This window comes from Hyperolius riggenbachi, chromosome 2 (genome assembly GCF_040937935.1).
Source record: "Hyperolius riggenbachi isolate aHypRig1 chromosome 2, aHypRig1.pri, whole genome shotgun sequence".
Lineage (NCBI taxonomy): Eukaryota > Metazoa > Chordata > Amphibia > Anura > Hyperoliidae > Hyperolius > Hyperolius riggenbachi.
Genome location: NC_090647.1, coordinates 181,337,057 through 181,359,187, shown reverse-complemented (window position 1 = coordinate 181,359,187; position 22,131 = coordinate 181,337,057). Strand labels below are relative to the sequence as shown.

Genomic DNA, 22,131 nt, shown 5'->3' with positions numbered 1-22,131 from the left:
TCTCTGGAGCATCCTGAGGCTGCCCCCTATTGACCATTGTGGGCCTTGTCACCAAGGATAATATCCAGGAGTATTGTCAGCAGGTGGAGAGAATTTGCCACTAGTGTCAGGGGAAAAGGTTGGTGCTCAACACCTGCAAAAACCGTTGAGCTGATCGTTGACTTCAGGAAGTTTGCTCCCACCCCACCCCAATCTACATTGATGGCTCTAAGGTGGCTACAGTTCCCTGTGCCCATCTCCTGGGCACTACCAACTCCAGTGATTGTCACTCAGCAGAAAGCCCAACAGAGACTCTTCTTCCTCTGCCAACTGAGGGTGCTCGGCATGGCCCTAGAGATACTGACAAGTGTTTACTCCGCCACCATTGAATCGATCCTCTGCTCCTCTATTTTGGTCTGGTATGCTGGCTCCACGGCTAGTGGCGCCACGGCTAGGCGCAAGTTACAGGGGGTCATCAGGTTGGTGGTGAGGATCATTGGGAGACTCCTCTCCTCACTGGCTCTCCTATACAAAACCAGATAGCGATGTAGAGCGCTGAAAATTGCCAACGATCCCTCTCACTCAGGTCATCGCTACTTCAGTCTGCTTTCATCAAGCAGGAGGCTTGGGGCAATCTCCATTCTCCACCATGACCACTAGACACAGAAATTCCTTTTTCCCCTCGGCTGTTAGTCTCCTGAACCCCCACCATCAGTGCCGCCCCACAAAATAAGCTCTGGCCCGGGCTGGTGTTGACCAACCAGTTAAGCTGCCCACATGACTAATCTGATCGACTTTTCGTGCCTCGTTTCTGGAACTGTTATGTATGATATATATTGTATGCTTTTGCTGTTCTTTTGCTAACGGTATGCTTGGGCACCTACCCATCCATATCTCAAGCTTTCTACTTGAGCTATGTTTTGTGCCAAACCCAACTCCGGGCAGGACTCAGTGATGCTTGGTGAAATAAACAATTGATTCTTTTCATAGTTAGGGGCAGTTTTCACTTGTGTATCTTTCGTTCGGCATGTCTTGTGAGACACACTGCCGCCAGAGCTGTGATGCAAAACATATCAGAATCCCAGGCGCGGCTAGAGGGATTCAGATGCATGATGTGTTCAAATGCAGCATGCCTTCCGATTTTTTTCTACACATGCGAATTGGATGGAAGTCTATTTGAAAAGGCCATTTCCCCATCCGAATTTGCATGCATGGAAACGCTGCATAATTCCCACTAGTGGAAATGGGCCCTAACGATTATAATTGGTTTATATAGGATCCTAACCGAGATTATTCCTTTGTATCAATTAAATGCGATCTTTTTTTTTTCAATCTGAATGATCTTATAAAAAATAAGCTTGTTTGCTAAAAATCGCACCATTTTTAGGCACCGTAAGGTTCACAGTGATCAGACAGCAAGATTATCAACTTTATAATAAAGCATATTTGAAAGGTATTTTTGTGCCTGGAGTTCTACTTTAATGCTAAATATAATATTCTATATGTTGTCAAGAAAATGTTATCTATGAATGGGCTGTAAATAATTGCTACAATGTTTGCATGTATCTTTTGCCGTTGTAATAATAGGTGAAATGTAGCCTGCTATGAATAGTAGAATGAGCAGAGGAAGAAAGAGAACATATTCTAGCGGCAGGAGAGAGCAGCCTTGACATCTACAGTCAGATATACACGGGCAGTCTGTGGGTGTAGCCTCCTACTCCTCAGGGTGGGAGCAGGGAGGGGTTCGCAGGCAAGAACAGGGGGGTTTCGGACGGCAGCAGCGGCTCTCGCTACATTGTTGCAAAACTACAGCAGCCATGTGCAGAAGGATACTTTAGCGCTGCTGATTTCATGGGATGATCATCAGTGCAGTGACTTGTCATCCGAGCGACTATAGGCAGCCATTATCGCATGCTGACTGAGAGGAGCATCTCCATAGCCCGTCTGCATCCCCCCTTCCTGGGGGACCCTGTGTAACTCGATGCACGCTGGTAAGACTCTCAGTATATTGTCCTCTCTTGTTTATGAAAGCCTCCACCCACTGGCCCACCCTAGATTTAGCAGATCATGTGATCCCGGTAAGTCATTTGCAAGTACAACAGTTCTCTGTGTGCCCCCATTCATTTCCTGAGAACTGCATTGAGCAGCTGAGGGAGTCTCTGTACGTGTGTGTGTATGTGTGAGTGTGTATGTGTGTGTATGTCTCTACAGACAGGGGATTCTCTATAAGGCACACGAAACCCTCTTCTACTGCTCTGCAGCTTCTACTCAGGTCTGTGACTCTTCCATTTCTTATGATGCATTTACATCTGACATGGTGTCACCCAACATGGTCATTCCTCTATGATTGATACTGTAGATCATGATTCAAGGAGAAATAGTGTGTTTATTTATAATGATGAAGCCAAAATATTTATGTGAATGTTGATTTCATGTGTCCTCATTGACTGTTATCCATAGGACTATTCGGAACCCTTGCCTCTTATTTTAGAATAGTGGGTGGAGGTATGTGCCAGAATTCACCTAGATCTGCACACAGGCTCATAAAATGCAGTTAGGACAGTCATCATCAGTGCAGCAGATGACTGTGTTGGAGTAGTTTGGGGCTTGTCTTGCTACTGATTTGTGTTTTGGAAGAAGTAAGAGTTGGAAGTGCTGATGACCTGCTTGTCATAACCAGACCCCCTCTACTCCCCCTCCCCTCCCCCTCTTCTACGTTCATCATTGTCTGCATGGTAATGATGTAGAACTGTCACTTGCATCAGCATTCTTGCCTCATAAAAGTAGTCAGAGGGCTGGCCTGTGGCAGTAATTTTCAATTAAGGTGGACCTTAGCCTGAATTGACATGGTTTTAAGTTTGCATGCAGATTTAGTAGCCTTCCAGATGAATCAGCCACAATCTTGCAGCTGATATCCAGTGCCTATAATGAGACCACTGAGAAGTGACCCTGTGACACTGGTTGGTGGCAGTGCACATTTGCTTATGAAAAGCAGTCTTAGCTGTGACCATCCTTTGTTAATCTATTTATATAGGTTCCATTCAAGGTTTATATATGTACTCCTGCTGAATGTTCAGATCTGCTCATTGGCATTTGCTAATACCTTGTGATATGTGATAGAAAATGGCTAGTGGCTGTTACTTTTGTACTGAAATTAAATGATGATGGTATTTTGTAATAATGTTATAATAAACTTTAACAGGGAGGTAAGCTATGAACAATCCAGGCATAAATATATATGAAAGCAAATCATATATACTGTTAATCTGCAAGTAGAATAATATCTGATGCATTCTTTTTTAATGAGATAATATATAGCTAATTGAATGTATGTATGCTAGCTATAGATTGCTGTATATAAGGATCCCAGCTTCACTCTGCAGGTCTCCCACAATGCAGCTGTCGTTTGCCTTGTGATTGTTACATCATGAATATCATTAATAATATTTATCCACAGACGTGTTTTCCAGCATGTGAAGTTGTTTGGGTTTTCTTTGCTTTGTAATCAGTGACGTAATGCCAAAAGTGAGAGAAAAAAAAAAGAAACCCCTCCATACATATGGGGAGTGACTTAATTCATACAGTGCCTAGGCAGTACAAAGAGCATTTACGAGGCAAGGAAGTCCATCCATACCCAAACACAGCTTGGTACATAGATCTGGTAGACTGCTGAGCACCTTAGCGTTAGCTGCTTATAGTCAGCTGCTAAAAGCTGTGTTCCGTTTCAAGCATTAGCACACAAGGAAATCTTTAATCTGGATAACGGTCATTTAGCATAACGTAGCATGTTTGGTCGTTATGTGTTTTGTAACCGGTGAACGCTGTTCTGTAAAGGCTGCCTTGTCTTTCTCATGAATGGATATTTAATATTCTTGGCTAATGCAGTGTTAGCATGGGTATCCATTGGTTATATGATCGTTTGCGCTCAATCATTCGCTGCTGTCATGGAAAAAGGACAGCCCCATCTATAATACAGACATGGGCAATACTAGTCTCAAGGCAGGCAGCTGTCAGTCTTGAGACGTCACCCAGCTAATCCATGGTGACATGTGCATTCCCCTTGCCCCGTCTTGTTACACCGATCTCTTTCGTCATGTATTTGTTGTCATCGTGTCTGCATGCACTGCAGAGGCATGGAGTGTAAATGCTGCTTGTGTTCCTTAAAATAAAATAAAATAAAAAATAGAAAAATCAGTTTTGTCATTTGGAATTTCTAGAGGCAGATATAAAAAGGGATTCTTTTTTAATTTTTAATTTTTTTTTGTAATTGTGTTTGTAACTTGTGATATTGTGCTTATCCACAGCTGTGCCTTGTTGTTGTAAGCTAGTAAATCATCTATAGGTGCAAATGCCAAGGCAGCAAACAGCTGCATACTTTTCTATCTGGGATTCTTGCTGTGACTGACTGGTTGCTGCAGCCACAATATAGTTGTGTTTTACATAGCCGGAACATGAGATTTTTTAATGATTCCAGTATGAAAAGAATGAGTTCAGTCTAGCTAATTGTATGGGTTTTAATCATGTAAAAACCCTGTTTGCGCGCATAATTTGCATTCGTACAGTGATAGAGAAAGCGGCCATATTTATGTTATGTATGCGGGCCTTGCTTCATGGCTGTACTTATCTCACTGGAAGACTATCATGCTGGGTCTGTCTAATTGAATACCGTAGACTCTGTGTTTTGCTTGCAGTTACTAATTATGTGAAGTATCCACAGTGCACTTGATAGACAGAGACCATGGGGTATATTTATATTATATATCATAAGTCTATTAAAGCTCATCTCCAGTTACAGATCCAACAACACCATCTAAAGGTAGCCACTAACGGTCCAATTTCTAGCAAAAAATCATTCGAGCGATCAGAAATTCTGATCGGAAGTAAAATATTGTAATAAATCATTAACTACACCATCAACGAACCAATCTTTACTTCCTATCTATCACAACCAACAAGAAAATTCAAATTTTGGTTCGACGAAAATTCTATTCAATTAACAAGTTTGCAACCAGATCACTTAACTGTTACTGCTTCCTGTACAGTGAGGCAGCAGCATCTAATAATCTTGATTTGTACTTTTGGCCAACATGACCAGAAGCACAGAAGTACATTAGCTCTGTTTTAGGCTGTTTGGCTGGGGCTTTCACTGTTTGGATTGTGTCATCTCATGGTTCAGACTGTTGGGGGTGGGAGCGTGGGGCATAGACTTAATCTCTCAGAGAGGTTTGCATCCTATTGCACTGACAGTCTGTGGTGCAGGAAGTGTGGGAAGGAATATTCTTCAGCACAGGACTGAGAACAAGAGGGAGAAGGATAGGCAGTGGTAGTGATAGTGTTAGTGAACTGAGAATGGTAGGAATATGAAGATTGAGGCAGTTGACCCCAACATCAGTGGTTGGCATGGGCTTTCTCTGGGTATGGTGTCTTGCGTAGCCACTGGTCTTCACCAGTGTACCCTGCAAGGGACCATGGACCACTACCACTAGCAAGCCACAGGCGTCTTTGCTGCAAGTGACCACCAGGTCATGACTCTGTGATCATTCTTTTGAAAATGAAGACAACAGGTGAGAAATTCTGTACTTTTTTGGGCATGCACAGGAGTCACACATATGGTATGAGGTGTCCCGACCAGCTCCAAGTCTTTTATCAAAGAGAGTATAACTGTGAGGTGGGGGCAGAGTAAGTAAGTGGATACCTATGGTGATTCTCCAGGGCTCAGTAGGGCCTTCTGTGTTGACATTAGCCACTGCTGCTGAATTGGTGATGCTGTATTGTCATCTTACCACAATGACCTACAGGAACTCAATGCCCCCCTACAGTGTCACTCTAAATGTCAGTTTGGCCTTCACGTGCATTGTAGTCAGCTTAGTAAGTTTCCTCAGAGATGAAACCACAAATACATTTTCCTGAAGTAGCCCAATGTGTTCTGTATCAGTAAGCCAATTCTGCTTCTGCTTACGTCTGAAAGAACTTGTTTTTATGTTCTTTCTATGGCTAGTGTGCTGTGACAATGTAATCTGCTATGTGTGCTTATACAAACTTTGATTTTGGATGTAAGAAAGGCGCCTTTTTGTCCTTTTAAGGTCTCTTTTTACTACAGGCTTGGGTTTTACATGTAAAATGCGTGAATGTTATGTACATTTTTGCACGTGGCTAGTATATGTGACAACTCTGCTTCCTTTGTAAACCGCATGTGGATTTTTGCACTTCACATGTAACGCCATTGAAAATTATTATGTGTGACTTGTACACCAATGAGTATATTTGAAAAAATGCAGCAGGCAGTCAGTTTTTTTTTTTCCTACAGCAAAACAAGCGAAGGAAAATTTGCATGTTATGGGAATGAGCCCATTGACTTTTACTAGGATGGGATGGGATTTTTCATTTTAAATAAATGTTTTGAAAGATTTCTGAAAACTACAATTCTGCTTAGGGTGAGTTGAGGCCCCTTTAACACTTACCTCGTTGCATCGCTTCCACCTAACACACCTCACACCTCATTGCCATGTTCATTAAAGTCAGTGGAGCATGACACACTTCCTGCGTTGCCAAGGAAGTACTCATGCTGACGCAGAAGCTGCAGTGCGTTACCATGCACCGGAAGGAAGCAATGAAAGTCAATGGGAACAATTTGAGTTTTTGGTGGGTTTGTGGTGCACATGCACAAATCAGATTTTCAGATGACATACTTTCTGTTCAGCAGTATACCCAAGACTGAAGGATGTGACTTTGTAAGGCCGGTTGCCTCCAATTCCCTGTCCATGCAGTGTGCTGCATATACTAAAGTGTGTGTAATGGTGTGATGCATTGTGATAGCCATTTTGCCACTTGCAAATCGCATTGCAACAACTGTAAAAGGACCCTTAAATACATTTTCAGACTGGATTCTTAGTGGTGGGTTGCATAATGCGCGCACTAAAATATGCATGAACTGCAATGGAGACTAAACATAGTTGTTAATTTGAAGAGGAACTCCAGTGAAAATAATGTAATTAAAAAGGGCTTCATTTTTACAATAATTATGTATAAATGATTTAGTCAGTGTTTGCCCATTGTAAAATCTTTTAAATCCCTGATTTACATTCTGACATTAATCACATGGTGACATTTTTACTGCTGGCAGGTGATGTAGCTGCTGCATGTTTTTTTGGCAGTTGGAAACAGCTGTAAACCGCTATTTCCCACAATGCAGCTAGGTTCCCAGACAGGAAACTGCCAGGAGTATGTACTCAAGAGTTTCTTGTGGGAGTGGTTTCACTACAATATCAGTCATACAGCTTCCCCTGATGGTCTGTTTGTGAAAAGGAATAGATCTCTTATGTAAAATGGGGTATCAGCTACTGATTGGGATAAAGTTCAATTCTTGGTCGGAGTATCTCTTTAAAGCCTGTATGCAGTGAGTTAGAACAACGCAATCAGTTACGATGCAGAGGTGTAAATAGGCCCATAGAATTGTATGGACAGGGAGGTGACATGGAGAATTATTTGCAATGCAACTGATACACTTGTGAACTAACCCCATGGTATACATCCCTTGCTGTATTAAAGAGAATCCGAGGCGGCAAACTTATCTAAAAAATAACTCACTGCCTGATCTGGGGGGCTGGCCGGATCAGGTAGCCGCTCCTGTGGCCAGCAATCTTTAAGTTTCATCTTCGTGACCCCTGGGGTCATGGCGCTGGAAGTGCTGCTCTGTGTGTCTAACACAGAGCGGAGTGCAGGGAGGAGGGGGAGACAGAGCTGCCGAATGGCAGCCGGAGAAGGGGCATTAGGAACGCCCCCGGCGGATGTTTTGCAGGGATGCCCCTACCCTTCGAGATTGTCGTCAATTCTACCCCCCGTGCCACCTCGGTGCACTTTAACAATAACAAGCAGGCTGAGTGCAGCTTCTATTGTCTTTAGAGATAAAGCTCACTACATTTATGCCATATTTGTGACCCCCTTAAAAGGCCTCCTGGTGCATCTCTGAAGAGGATGCCAGTGACATCACAGGACTCTGTACACTCTTGAGATTTTTGTCTGGAATAATTGTTTTGTCCCAGGACAATCTAAGCATGTCATGTAACTTTACATCTGTAATGCAAACCACTTACTTCTCTGGTTGTTGTCAGCCTCATTTACATAGGTGAGTCGGCCGCTTGGCTAGAGAGAATGGATAACCTGTACAGCTGCTGAAAAAAAAAATAACCAGTATAAATTACAAAGATTATTCCTATTGAGGGCCCAATCCAATAACCTTTCTTTTTAAATGTAACTTTTCTCCCCCTTATAAAAAACTTTCCCTAGTATCAAACCATCTCCACATATGGCAAGTATGTAACAAACTGTATGACAGTGACTTATAGGATGCTGTCTGGATTTGCTAATGTGTTGCATTGCAGTTGTATTCCTGTGAGTGAAAGTGAGTAATCCAGCTGCAAAATACATATCCCTGCCAAACAGTGTTATGGTTGCCAGCAAATTTACTTTCATTTTTTTTTTTACTATCAGAAAGTGATAGCAGATGCAAACTGAAAATGAAATATAAAATTTAAAGTTAACCTGTGTCCATCTGTCTAGGGAGTGAGACTCAGGCACAAGTTAAAAATTGTGCCCGCCTGTTCCTCCATCACTAAAATGATCCCGTTGGATAGCTTCTACTAGACTAGTAGCTGCTTATCCTGTCACCAGTATCACATGACTAGAGATTGGGACCATAGGCCAGCGGGACTCGGCTTAGTGAGAGAGGAAGGGCCACACACAATTTATAAGGGCTCTTTCACACTAGGAGCTGATCTGTGCATTTTGACGGATTGCTCCTAGGATGTGCTTAGAAAGGTAACATGAAAGTCTATTTGATTTTCATGTTAACTTTCACATTAGACAAAGCGTTCCAGAGTGTTTCGTTGTAACGCGCCTGGGAGCTCTTATTCGTCCAGCCGTGGCGTTTTCCCGACGGGTGAATTAGAACTATGTCTGCTAATCAGCGTTGCACCGCAACTTCCCGACGTCACACCGCAGGTCACAACGCGTGCATGAAATTGGGTTCATGCATGCGTTATGTAATGCGAAAGAGCCTTTAAAGCTCAAGCCTGAGTCTTAGTCCATAACAAAGTTGCTCGTTTTAACAACAATAATTTACAAAATGGCTGATAACTTTGTTATATAGTATAATGTTAATAACTTTTTTGTAAGTAAAATGGAGTTCTCCTTTAAACCTCTGCTGTTATGGGGTCAATGGCTAAGGGGCTTTACAAACTCCTTCTTCCCAGAGATTTTGTTCACATATTCCCCTAACCTTACAGTCTAAATGGAACCTAAGGCCTCCTTCACACTGGGAATCGCAAAAACGCTATTAACACTAGTTTTGCAAAGCGATTCTCCAGCGATTTTTCACTGTACAGAAAAGTTATTTTGGAGCGATTGCATTTTGCGATTTTATAACATTGAAAACCAATAGCTCTAAGATTTTTACAGTGATATCAGCAAATCGCTGGTGATTGCTAAGTGTGAACACTGCCATACACATCACATTGATATAGATAGATATAGATCACTATTTGCACATGAAGATTCCTCCATGAAGAGCTGTACACAGAAACATCTTCATTGATCAACATCTAGTTCAGCACAGACCTCAAGGGCTGCTTCCCATGTGTTTCTTGCATCTCAGGAAATGACATCACGAGTCACATGACAGCATAGTGATTGGGAACGCCTTTCTGCAGCAGCCACTTGCAAACCAACATGTTTCTCTGTGTGTTTTTCCATGAAGTTGTATGAGATATGAGTAGAGCACATCCATTGTGTACTTTTCAGGGACAGGAAAAATACCATATACATATCAAATTAAACTCCTTCCTATAAAATAGCAAGCACCACTAAATGAATCTCAATTAAGGAAAACATTAAGTACAATAACAATCCAGCATCTCTTGCCAATAAAATCAATAAAAATTAAAAAATCTACAGACACAGGGGCATCTTCAAACATAGTTACTTCTATAAATATACTTATTTAAACATTATCAATAAACATAATGGCACTAAAGAGGATAGAAAGAAAATGCACAATAAATGTAATGGCACCGAAGAGGATAGAGAAATAATATACAAATATTACAACAGTTATCAGCACTGAAAGATCAATATGTTCCTTTTAGTTGAAAGAAATATGGGTCTGTGTAATTTAGGACCACAATCAAATGTTGCATAAATATATAAAATTCCCTGCTTGATAGATTATTGGATTATTACAGTACTTTATAAAGATTTATTTATCTGTTATATATGAAATGGTTTTGACCCTGTTATAAGTTGGAAATCCATTTAATTTTACAAAATTTTGATGAGCGAGTTTCATCAATATTGTGTTATGGTACTTTGTGATATCTACTTATGTTCCTGCACCTTGTGATTAGAGATGTGGTGAATGGTTCCCGAACCGTTCGCCGGTGAACATCTCTGAATCCCTGGGGGTTTACTACTTCCGGGTCGCTCTGACCCGGAGTAGTACGCCTGCGCTTCTGTTGCCGGGCACTTTCTACGCATGTGCGTGACGTCATGAACGACGTCACGCTCATGCGCAGAGAGTGCCCGGCAACAGCAGTGCGATCTAGGACGCGCTCCGCAGGGCAGCGCAGGCGTACTACTCCGGGTCAGAGCGACCCGGAAGTAGTAAACCCCCCACAGATGTTCGCCTGGCGAACCGTTCGCCACATCCCTGCTTGTGATCTCTACTTACCGTGTATTCTGGCGTATAAGATGACTGGGCATATAAGACAACCCCTAATTTTTCCAGTTAAAATTTACATTTTAGGATATACTTGCCCTATAAGACTAACACTTTTGACTCTTGGACATTTGTATACTGTACTGTATGTACTGGTGCTATACTGTATAAACAGGTACAGATACTGGTGCTGTACTGTATGTGGTACTCAGTATACAACAACCAGCCAATCACGGCAAGCAATGTACCTTAATGGCAATTGGCTGGTTGTTGTATACAAAGCCTGCTAGGATTGGTCAGCTATCAGAGCGGTAGCGCAAACATGCCTCTTTCACCCGTCTGGCCCGCCCTTGTATACTATTACCTCCTTCTCTGCTCCACAGATCTCGCACAAGCGCACCTGTGCCGCTTCACTGCAGTCTTCAGGAGTGAGATCTGAGAGGCAGAGAAGGAGGTATGGTAATAGGATACAAGGCAGGCCAGACGGGTGAAAGAGGTGTGTTTTTCTGGGCACAGAGCCGCTCTCTTTTTTCCATACCCCGGGCATCCCGGACGCCTGCAGCTTGCTTCACCCTACACTTACACCTTCCCAGTGAAGTGCTCCCTCACCTCGTCATCTGGAATGCGTTAAGTCACTTATTTCCAGGAATCCTGGTGAGTGGATTTTCGTCTACCATACTTGTACAGCACCGCCCTTGCTGCTTTCATACAGTTGCCGCATATGTTGGGGATGCGGCCGTAGACGTTTTTGAGCTCCCCCACTGTATGCGGCAACTGCACATTCTCCAGTCTGGCTCGGAAGTTTCAGCATCTGCCCTATAAGACGACACCCGGCATATAAAACGACCACCGACTTTTGAGAAGATTTTCCAGGGATAAAAAGTAGTCTTATACGCCAGAATATATAGTGTGTTCCTGCACCTTGTGATCTCCTTTTATGTTCCTGCACCTTGTGATCTCTTATGTTCCTGCACCTTGTGATCTCTACTTATGGTCCTGCACCTTGTGATCTCTACTTATGTTCCTGCACTTTAAACATTAATATGCAATTGTAGGATATCTAACATAGTAGCAGCTAAATTGTAGAATGTACTCTAGCTTATGTTAACTTATTTCTATGTTAATGACCAGACACTTGAGGTCGTTTCAAAGAGGTTAAATAAAAGGGGTTTATTTACAAATATACATATGTACAAGTTAGATCATATAAAGTATGTGTCTCACATAATGGCTCTATATACCCTATGCACAGTCACACACTTTCATTAGCTGAGCCCCTATTCGGTTCCACAGTCCATGGCAGCAGCATTCCAAGAGAGATAGAGCTTCCCAAGCATTGTCTTATATCTGGATACCACAGGTATAGAGACTCCTCCTCTGTGTTATACATCATCAATAGTTCCTGCCCTTAGCAGCTGGGGGGAAGGAACTTGTTGTAGCTAGTCCCATGGACCATTGTTGACAAACCAGATAACTCCGTTTCCTCTCACCTTGGGTAGCCAGTTCCTCAATGGCCATTTGCGGGGGCTGGGGTCAGTGTCAGAGGCCATTGTCTTTGCTGTGTTATTTACTCATATGCAGATGTGTGTGGTTGTAAAAAGTCATTTATGAAACACAGGCTTTGCGCAAGGCCCCAGCTGATCAACTAGATTCACTGTAAATCTCTCATAGCAACATAAATGTCCAGACATACTTTTCCATTAAGGCACACATGGAAATACACAGTTTATACCGATAAAATACAACATAAATCCAGAGGTATTGCTCCATATTTACCATTCTTGATCTCTCTTCAGCATTTGACACGGATGACCATGCTTGGTTCCTCCATACACTCTTATTTTTAGCTATAAAGCCATGAACTTAAACCAGCTTTAATGTCTTCGATCAATCATAAGGATAACATTTTGTGTAAGGAGTGCTGCACAAACGAGAAAGAGGAGATGGTTGGTGTTACATGACTGAGTGGCATCCTATAGTGCAAGAACAATGCACGTGTTTGTTGCTTGTTATTTAGTAATCAAGCAGAGCAGATCCATCTTGGGACAGCTGTATACATGGTTAGGAATGGTTGGAAATGCCAATTTCCGATTCCAACGAAATTCCAATTTCCACAAATGCTCATTACAGATACCACAACATTCCCAGGGGTTTCCGAATTACGATTTCTGCAGAAAATGTTTTTTTTTTGTGCCATTTTTTAATAAAGTAATTTAAAAAAAAACAAGTGGTTTTTTTTTTTTTACAGAATCCATAATATAATCTGACTTGGAAATACTCAGTAGTATTGGACCGATCAGAGAATGCAAAACTTTACTGCAGAAACTAGAAAACAACAGAAATTTTAAACCAATCACAAGACTCTGAAAAACTCAGTTGTATCTGCGTCTTGTCATTTGTCTAAAATTACTGCAGAAATCCGATTTCCACTGAAAAATTCTGCATTCCCTGATTGATTCAATGCTTCTGAGTTCTGTGATTGGCCTAAAATTTCCGAGTTACGGTAATGTAGCATTTTGACAGATTTCCGAGATTTTCGATTACCACTACTGAAAAGTTAATTTCTGATTGGAAATCTTGGAGACCAAGATGAATGATTGTCTCCGCTGCATTTTCTCTATCATATGTATAAGCTTCATAAGCTTGCTTAGACATCTCCCTATGTCTGTGTAAGGTGTTTCACTGTCTCTTATTCAAAGAATATCTCCTATCCGCATCTTCTTTCTGTTGTGGGGCCTCAGGGTTCAGGCTTTGGTCCCTTCATTTTCCCATTCTACCAATATCCATTCATTTTTTCGGGGTCTCGGAAATTAGTAAATTCATTTGAGCTTTAAAGTGAACCAGAGACGAAGCACCCTTGTGTATTTTACCATAGAAATCAGTGGGAACATTAGAGAAAACATTTACCATGCTCTCTGTTCCATCCTCACTGCTAAAAGTGTCTGTTATCTAGCTGAGATAAGAATCCCGGACTGAGCATTGATTCTGGCTTTGCTATAATGACTCAGCTATAATGATTCCTGAGCAAAGCCAGCAGGGGGCAGGCTTGGACTTGAAGACAGCAAAGAACACAGTCTCAGCTATAATTATTCTGTAGCAAAGCCAGATCGACTGCTTAGTCGGGATTCTTATCTTAGAGGTGATAACAGGCAAATTAAACAGAGAACAATGTAACAAAGAGCAGATTAGGTGTTTACTGTCATGTTCCCACTGATTTATAAGGTAAAATACATGAGGTTGCTTCATCTCTGGTTCTCTTTAAAGAGGAACTGTAATGGCAAAACGTCCCCTGGGGGGTACTCACCTCGGGTGGGGGAAGCCTCAGGATCCTAATGAGGCTTCCCACGCCGTCCTCTGTCCCACGGGGGTCTCGCTGCAGCCCTCCGTACAGCCGTGACGTAATATTTACCTTCCTGGCTCCCACGCAGGCGCTCTGACGGCTGTCGGCTCCGAAGTAGCCGGAAATACCCGATCGCCGTCGGGTCCGCTGTACTGCGCAGGCGCAAGTCTCCGGCGCCTGCGCAGTAGAGCGGACCCGACGGAGATCGGGTATTTCCGTCTATTTCCGAGCCGAAAGCAGCCACAGCTCCCCCGCTGGAGCCAGCAAAGGTAAATATTGAAATTACAGTCGGGCTTGTCGCCGGCTGTTCAGAGGGCTGCAGCGAGACCCCCGTGGGACGGAGGATGGCGTGGGAAGCCTCATTAGGATCCGGAGGCTTCCCCCACCCAAGGTGAGTACCCCCCAGGGGATCTTTTTGAAGTTACAGAGTCTCTTTAATACCACTTACTATCTGGTATATGCAATTATACACATGTTTACCTCTCAGCTCTACACCATACTATCCTATATGTATGACCTCTTGGTTCTTAAATAAATAAAATGGAACTGATTATTTTTCTAACATGTCTATCTACAATCCACAGTTAAACCCCTATACCTTCTGGTCATCAGCTGCGTTGCTTGGGGCTAATATTTGATTCTGCTCTCTCATTTATTCCACATAATCTTTAACCTACTGTTATCTCAAAGTAAAAACTAAATTTCACATCTAGTCCTTCATCAGCCTATGTATAACTCTGCCGCCGGTGAGCTGGGTGCTGGGTGAGCCGATTGACAGTTCACCTTGCTGCTGCTCAAATCCCCAGCAGCGTTAAATACTATTCCCCTACCCCGAGTTGTAGCAACTCAGAGGCAGATGTATTTCAGGGTCTGACGATTGCTGGATCCCTGAATTACTCTTCTAGGGGTGTGCAGCATAGCACTAGTGCTATGACAGCGCCCAGCTTCATCGGTGAACATTGGGTGCCGAAATGACTTGCTTCGTTTCATCACTCAGTCAGTGCCCATTAACAGTATATATAATGACTACTCATCAGCCTCTACCCTGCTCTGAAATTTACTTTCTAAATCTTTAACTGCACCCTTAAAATGTATCTTTTCTGGCAGGTATATAACCCAATCTAGACCCTGTCCTTCAGCCTTTGAGTGAGCTACAGAACGTGGTTAAAAAAACTCACTGGATATACAGCTTTTAGATTGCCTTGGCCCTTTTTTTCTCCCTGTTCCTTTATGTTGTAAGCATTCTGTGTGCTTTGTTAGACACATTGCATTACTTACATAATATATTTATGTTGTTAACCATCTCTATGATGTGCCATTGTGTGATTTAGTTACCCATGCTTGCTCCTTACTTTGTATGGTGCCATTGAAGAGAATCAATAACAATAAGAAAAGCACTTGAATATTATACCTTGTGTGAAAGAATGGTGAATACAAGCTCTGAATGCATACTACTGGGATATGTTGGCAACATGGTGGCGGCTAGGTTGTAAGCTCTTTTTGCTGGTAGCTCTAGAAACCTGGATCTCACCAGGAACTCGCCATGTGTGGAAACCTTGTTTGACCTGTTAATGGTCTTTCAGGGTGTTTGCTAAGTGCATAACCTAAGTGCCATAACATTTCATTTGCATTCAATCTTTACTGAGTCTGGACTGTAATGATTTAATCATGTCAACCTACAAAGCTTTTATTACCAGTTACAGTTTGTTTAGACATTGTGAATGAGAATCTTTTCCTTACTGTAGGTACCGGATAGTGTACCGTCTTTGACATAGGAGACTAGGTTTTGCATCCTGGATGAAGCCAGTACCTATTCAGTAAGGTGTCCTTGGGCAAGATTTCCTAACACTGCAGTATGGCCAAGTGAGTGTGCCCTTAGTAAAGCGCTATACAAATGTTAGCATTATCATTATTATCATTATTACTTAAACTACCCTAATACCTGTTACAGTTGTTAATCATGTTGTCATTCCATGTTGAAATTAGTTTTCTCAAAGTAATGTGAACATTAAATATTAATTCACTAGTGTAATTTTTTTTGGCTTGGGTGTCTGTACAACTTGTTGGACATTCCTGGGCCATACTTCCTATTGGACACAGTAGATATGTCCAGGGTCAGGTTGCTGTGAGTTTTCCTGTTATACAGCATCACTGGGAACTTTCCAACTTCTCCATCATGTCTTCTCTAGATTGTTCATTTTAAATACGTACTGAGCTGTAATTTCTTCATATTTACCTCTACTTTGCACTCACCTGCCACGACCATAGCTTAAAGCGTCAATATTTTTAAGTCTTTATCCTCCTGCCTCCTCCCTCTTTCCATTAGTGGTATAATATATGATTGTCATAAAAATTATGTAAAACACTTCACACTTGTTCAGTTATCAGTGGTGGCCGCATGATCATCTGCTGGTCCTTGTGGTTCTGACGGTCAGGCCAGGAGGGAGGAAGGGAGGGAGAGAGGGAAAGGGATGAATGGGCTTTGTCTCCCCACCACTCCCAGTATCAGGACAACAGAGGAGGTGTGGGTGTGTTGAGGGTGTGGAGGTGTTTGGGCAGTGTGGCTCCATGGAGATTGGAAATAACAGATATGCTGTCATTTGATTACTCGCAGCAGCAAATCTGGTCACATAACCACCATTATGAACTCTAAAAATATGGTCTTTTTTACATAATTCTTAAGATTTGAGTCATGTACTTGAGGGTATGTTTTTTTTTAAAACATGTAACTGGCTTTACATCCAGTGGCTGTGGAGTCGGTACAAAACTCATCCGACTCTTCAGTTTATGAAACCTCCGACTCCAGGTACCCAAAATTGCTCCGACTCCACAGCCATGGCAGGGCTATGGAGTGGGTACAAAAATCATCCGACTTTGACTTCACCATTTATGAATAGTCTGACTCCGTTACCAGGTACCTAAAAATTGCTCCAACTCCTTGACTCCGACTCCACAGCCCTGTTTACATCTATCTGCAATGGGATTTTGCCACAAAACAAACCATAGCACAGGCCTAAAACAAAATCATGGCATCTACAACTGCTGCTGCATTGACTGAGGGAGCTGAAAACAATAAATCATACGCCACCCAATGTACATGTTTTTAATGCTGTTTAAAATTCTTGTTAAGTGGAATGTGTAATTTGTCATATTTATTTATTATGATCATTATTAAAATAGACTTTTAATTAGGTTTAAAATATTAATGTGTAATATATTATATTTACTACTTGCTGGGAGGGTGTTTCAAGCAAGAATCAGAGAGTTATCAAGGTCAATTAGCTGTTGCTGTGAAATCAGATTACCTCACACTGCAGTCTGACTCACACTGGAGGTGGGTGGGGTCATTGTACAGCTGCACATAGTTCCAGCCAAGCCTGGCCTCAGGAGCCTAGTATAATCAGTATTGCTTGTGTGCAGGGTGGCAGATCTGCTCACATCCAAATGGCTGCTAATGTAAACACTACAATACATTCAGTTACACAGCAAATGTTCATTTACAGTAAAGTTCAAGTCCTGTTTTTTGGGAAATGTATTATATATTTGCTCATTATGCAGAATAGCTGCAGTCTACCTAATGAGATATTAGTCGAAAAATAAGACGTCTTCCGTTAAAAGAGCTCCATTAAAATAACCCGTCTGTCATTCTTGACACATGACATCCACAATTAGTTTTATTTCACATTTGATTCCTCGCTAATGCTGCCGGGGGTGTTGTTCTACGCTGTGCATGCTATCCGTTATGGATAATATTCCAGCAAATTGACGTTTATTTTTATTACACTGTGTATAAACAACCTAGAAAATTGACTCTGTACTGTACACACCGAAAACAATTTCAGACAAATGGCAATCATTTCCCGTGGCTGTAAAGAAAGCATTACATGAAGCTAAAATTTTATTGACCTGAGACACATGATATGGGAACCTTCTTACAAGAAAAACCAGAGAAGTAAATAAGTGATGCAAGCAGGCACGCTTAATGCATTTATGCAAAATGCGCATATCAATGGCAGATTTTATCTACAGTTACATGGGTATGCCTTATTACAGGCCGTAATCTATTTCTGAGGCTTTCATAGATGAACTAGCCTCCAGTTATTTTTTTTTATACTCATTTCTAATTGCTGCCTAGGCAGGAATATTATTCAGGATGTTTTCAACCCCCTACCTAAACAATATCCTCCTGTTTGGCTCGGACAGGCCCAGCGGGAGCTCAGGTTTCTGCCCGGTAGGCCTCCTGCACCCGGGGGCCCTGGGGGCCCCAGTGCTGAGGAGGGGGGCGCAGTGCAGGTAAAAGGGGGCAGTGGGGACAGAGCGGCAGGGATAGGGGAAGCCTCCCCCCTCCCTCACCTAGGGCCCCACCTTCCGCGCTCCCCCCTCCAGAATTGTAGCCAGCCAGCGGCAGCAGTGGGGAATAGCTTACCGAGAGTCAGATCGATAGCTCTGCGTGCCGCAGGTCTGGTCTTCTGCACTGACACTGTCCAAGCACGCTCTCACTGTACTTCCTGTGAGAGCGTGATTGGACAGTGCAGTGCAGGAGACCAGACCAGCAGTGGCACGCAGAGCTATCTGACTCTCGGTAAGTGATTCCCGCTTGCTGCTACTGCTGGCTGCAAATTTGGAGGTGGGAGCATGGAAGGGGGGGCTCCAGGTGAGGGAGGGGGGGAGGCTTCCCCCCCTCCCCACCCCTCTGTGCCCACTGCCCCCCTTCCAGGCTGAGGGCACTTAGACTTGTCTACCTAACTGGGGCCCACTGCTCCCCCTTCCAGGCTGGGGGCACTTAGACCTCACCTGCTTACCTAACTGGGGACACTTATAGACCTGCCTACCTAAACTGGGGGGGGGGCCCAGGCTTCCCCCCCCTCCCCGCCGCTCTGTGCCCACGGCCCCCTCTTCCAGGCTGGGGGCACGTAGACCTACCTACCTAACTGGGGACACTTATAGACCAGCCTACCTAAACTCGGGGGGCTCCAGGTGTGGGAGGGGAGAGGCTTCCCCCCCTCCCCACCGCTCTGTGCCCACTGCCCCCCCCCCCATCCAGGGTGGAGGCACTTAGACCTGCCTACATAACTGGGGACACTTATAGACCTTTTTATTTTGCGGCATTTGTCTACTTGATGAATTATCATGAGGCATGTATTTACTTGATTATTTTATCTAAAATGTATCTGCTCGGACCCACTCTCTGTGAATAACACAGCTATTTATTTTGTGTATTTTTTGTTATGTTCCAGTGCATGGTGACACCCATGTAATTTTGCGCCGGTGCGCTGAGCGCGCTGCATGTGGACATCTCCCTGTTGGGGACTGTCCTCAGAAGTGCTCACAATCTATTCCCTACCATAATATAATGCCCTACCAAATGATGTGTGTGTATATATATATATATATATGTATATATATATATTTTGCAAAATTTCTAGAGTACATGCGTATGTGAGCCCAAAATGGGGGGGGGGGGGGGGTCAGAAGAAATCGGGGGGGAGGGGGGCCCAGGCTAAAGCTTTTCTGGTGGGCCCTTAGTGTCCCAGTCCAAGCAGGTCAATTGGGTGCCACGATCAGCAGGCATCTAAAAGAAACTGTGTTCATTTTCAGTAAGCGGGTGCTCAGACAGGGCTTTGGGAGCCCGAGGCAGCTACTACATTGTATTTAATGGTTGCAGCCAGTTGTAGATGTTCAGCTACAACTATCGGACGTGTGGGTGTCCAATTTTTGTCTAGTATCAGGAATTTACCGGGAGTGTTAAGGTTAGGAAACAGATGGGGGTTAAGGCTAGGCACTTATAGGGGGGGGGGGGGGGGGGCAGGGGGTTAGGGCTAGGACATTTGCTGGGGGTGTTAGGCACCTTCAGGTGGGTTAGGGATTAGGTTGGGTGGAGTTAGGCACTTAGAGAGAAGGGTTAAGGTTAGAATAGGTGCTGGGTAGTATATATAATTTAAACTACCAATATTTTACTATTAGTGGAACCGTTGTGCTTCTGTCAGCTTCCACTGTGCATGAGCGGTCCCGTCCGCGCAACTCCTCGATCGCGCTCCCATTCTACACATGCGCAGTTGTAGGTCTATACGAACTGCGCATGTGCTTTTCCCTCTTCTCAGGTAATTAATTGAGGATTTAAGCTGGTGTTCCTTTATTTTTATTATAATAGTGTCTGAAATTGTAAAATATGTAAAAAAAACAGATTCTCAGACTGAAAAATAACACGCTAACCTATACTACACGGTGCCAGTTAATATTCTGGAAGTAGTATCTCTTCAGGGATAGGCGAGTCATGTCATCATGCACTCAGTGCACTGGTAATACGGATTTTATAGGTATTCGCCTGACACAAAGTAGAGGCCTATACACACTTTAAAATGTTGTCACCCTAAATAATCTTTTCAGATAATTTCTGGTGGCAGTTTTGAAACCATGGCCATACAAGCATGTAGTTTGTTTGCTTATCCGTGTGTTGCACTCTATGGAGATGGAAGCAGAATACACAAACGGGAATGAGTTAGCAGCACCTACGACAATATATAGCAGTAACTAACAGGCAAGCTTTTCTAGTATGCCTGATTGCTAACAACCAAACATAAAATGCTAGTGTTTTGGGAATATGCATTTATTGTGTTTATCTAAGCTATGAAAAGACTTAATCTCAACAATCATAAAGAACAAGGACAATGGACAGTAGAACTCTGGGAGGCTTCCACAGTCCAAATCCCATTTTATCACTGTTAGGCTTGGTCCACACTTAAAGAGAAACTCCAACCTAGAATTGAACTTTATCCCAATCAGTAGCTGATACCCCCTTTTACATGAGAAATATAATGCTTTTCACAAACAGACCATCAGGGGGCGCTGTATGACTGATTTTGTGCTGAAACCCCTCCCACAAGAAGCTCTGGGACTGCGGTACTTTTGGCAGTTTGTTACAATATAACAAGGTTCACAGACAGGAAATAGCTGTTTACAGCTGTCTCTAACAGCCAAAACAGCTAGCAGCAGCTACATAACCTGCCCACAGTAAAAATGTCACCATGTAATAAATGTCAGAATGTAAATCGGGGAGAGGAAAAATTTTACAATGAGCAAACACTGACTAAATCATTTATACATAATTATGGTAAAAAAATGAAGCACTTTTTTTACTACATTATTTTCACTGGAGTTCCTCTTTAAGGAAAAAGCTTAAAGGGAAGGTTTAGGGAGGGTGGAGAAAAAATAAAAATCAATTTCCACTTACCTGGGGCTTCCTCCGGCCCGTGGCAGGCAGGAGGTGCCCTCGCCGCCGCTCCGCAGGCTCCCGGTGGTCTCCGGTGGCCGACCCGACCTGGCCAGGCCGGCTGCCAGGTCGGGCTCTTCTGCGCTCCAAGTCCTTGTACTTCTGCGTCCCACGCCGGCGCTCTGACGTCATCGGACGTCCGCCGGGCTGTACTGCGCATGCGCAGTAGTTCTGCGCATGCGCAGTACAGCCCGGCGGACGTCCGATGACGTCAGAGCGCCGGCGTGGGACGCAGAAGTACAAGGACTTGGAGCGCAGAAGAGCCCGACCTGGCAGCTGGCCTGGCCAGGTCGGGTCGGCCACCGGAGACCACCGGGAGCCTGCGGAGCGGCGGCGAGGGCACCTCCTACCTGCCACGGGCTGGAGGAAGCCCCAGGTAAGTGGAAATTGATTTTTATTTTTTCCCCACCCTCCCTGAACCTTCCCTTTAATGTGTTCTGGATTGGCCATCAGCAGAGTAATGGACACCCAAAGGGATCCTATGTTAAGTGTAGAAACCGTTTTACTTTATCTGACTTCAATGGATCCTTTCATTCTGATCCGCTTACTGCAATGGAATATCCTGACCTGTACCGTTGTTCTGGATAAGCAGATGCGTTTCCCATAGAAGTCTATAGTGGAAGCTTCAGACTTCGAACTGACCACGTGAACGGATCTTGCACTGACTGCTCTGGCTGGCCGTTTGTGATCCAGTCCCAGTGTGGCCCGAGCCTTATTACCTTTGTGCATCGAATACAAATCACTGTAGCCTGGGTAGCCTACCTATACCTATGCAAGTGACTTGTGGTCACCTTAGGCATTTCAGGACCTGGATTTGATGACTCGAGAGTG

General features: G+C 43.5%; 1 protein-coding gene across 5 annotated transcripts in view; it reads left to right on the top strand.

Moving 5' to 3' along the window:
- The first annotated feature begins 1,876 nt into the window (after positions 1 to 1,876).
- The window catches only part of KLF12 (KLF transcription factor 12), a 252,077-nt gene continuing 231,822 nt past the window's right edge, over positions 1,877 to 22,131 (top strand). The window contains exon 1 of one of the 5 annotated variants that reach the window (XM_068267857.1): positions 1,877 to 1,970. Coding sequence is in view for 2 of the 5 variants with exons in the window: in XM_068267854.1 (XP_068123955.1) it covers positions 2,169 to 2,251 (83 nt within the window). In the remaining 3 variants the exon portion in view is untranslated. Of the gene's footprint in view, positions 1,971 to 1,999; positions 2,058 to 2,117; positions 2,252 to 15,805; positions 15,894 to 22,131 lie in introns of those variants that run through there. The other 4 variants (XM_068267856.1, XM_068267854.1, XM_068267858.1 and 1 more) reach the window with 4 other exon arrangements.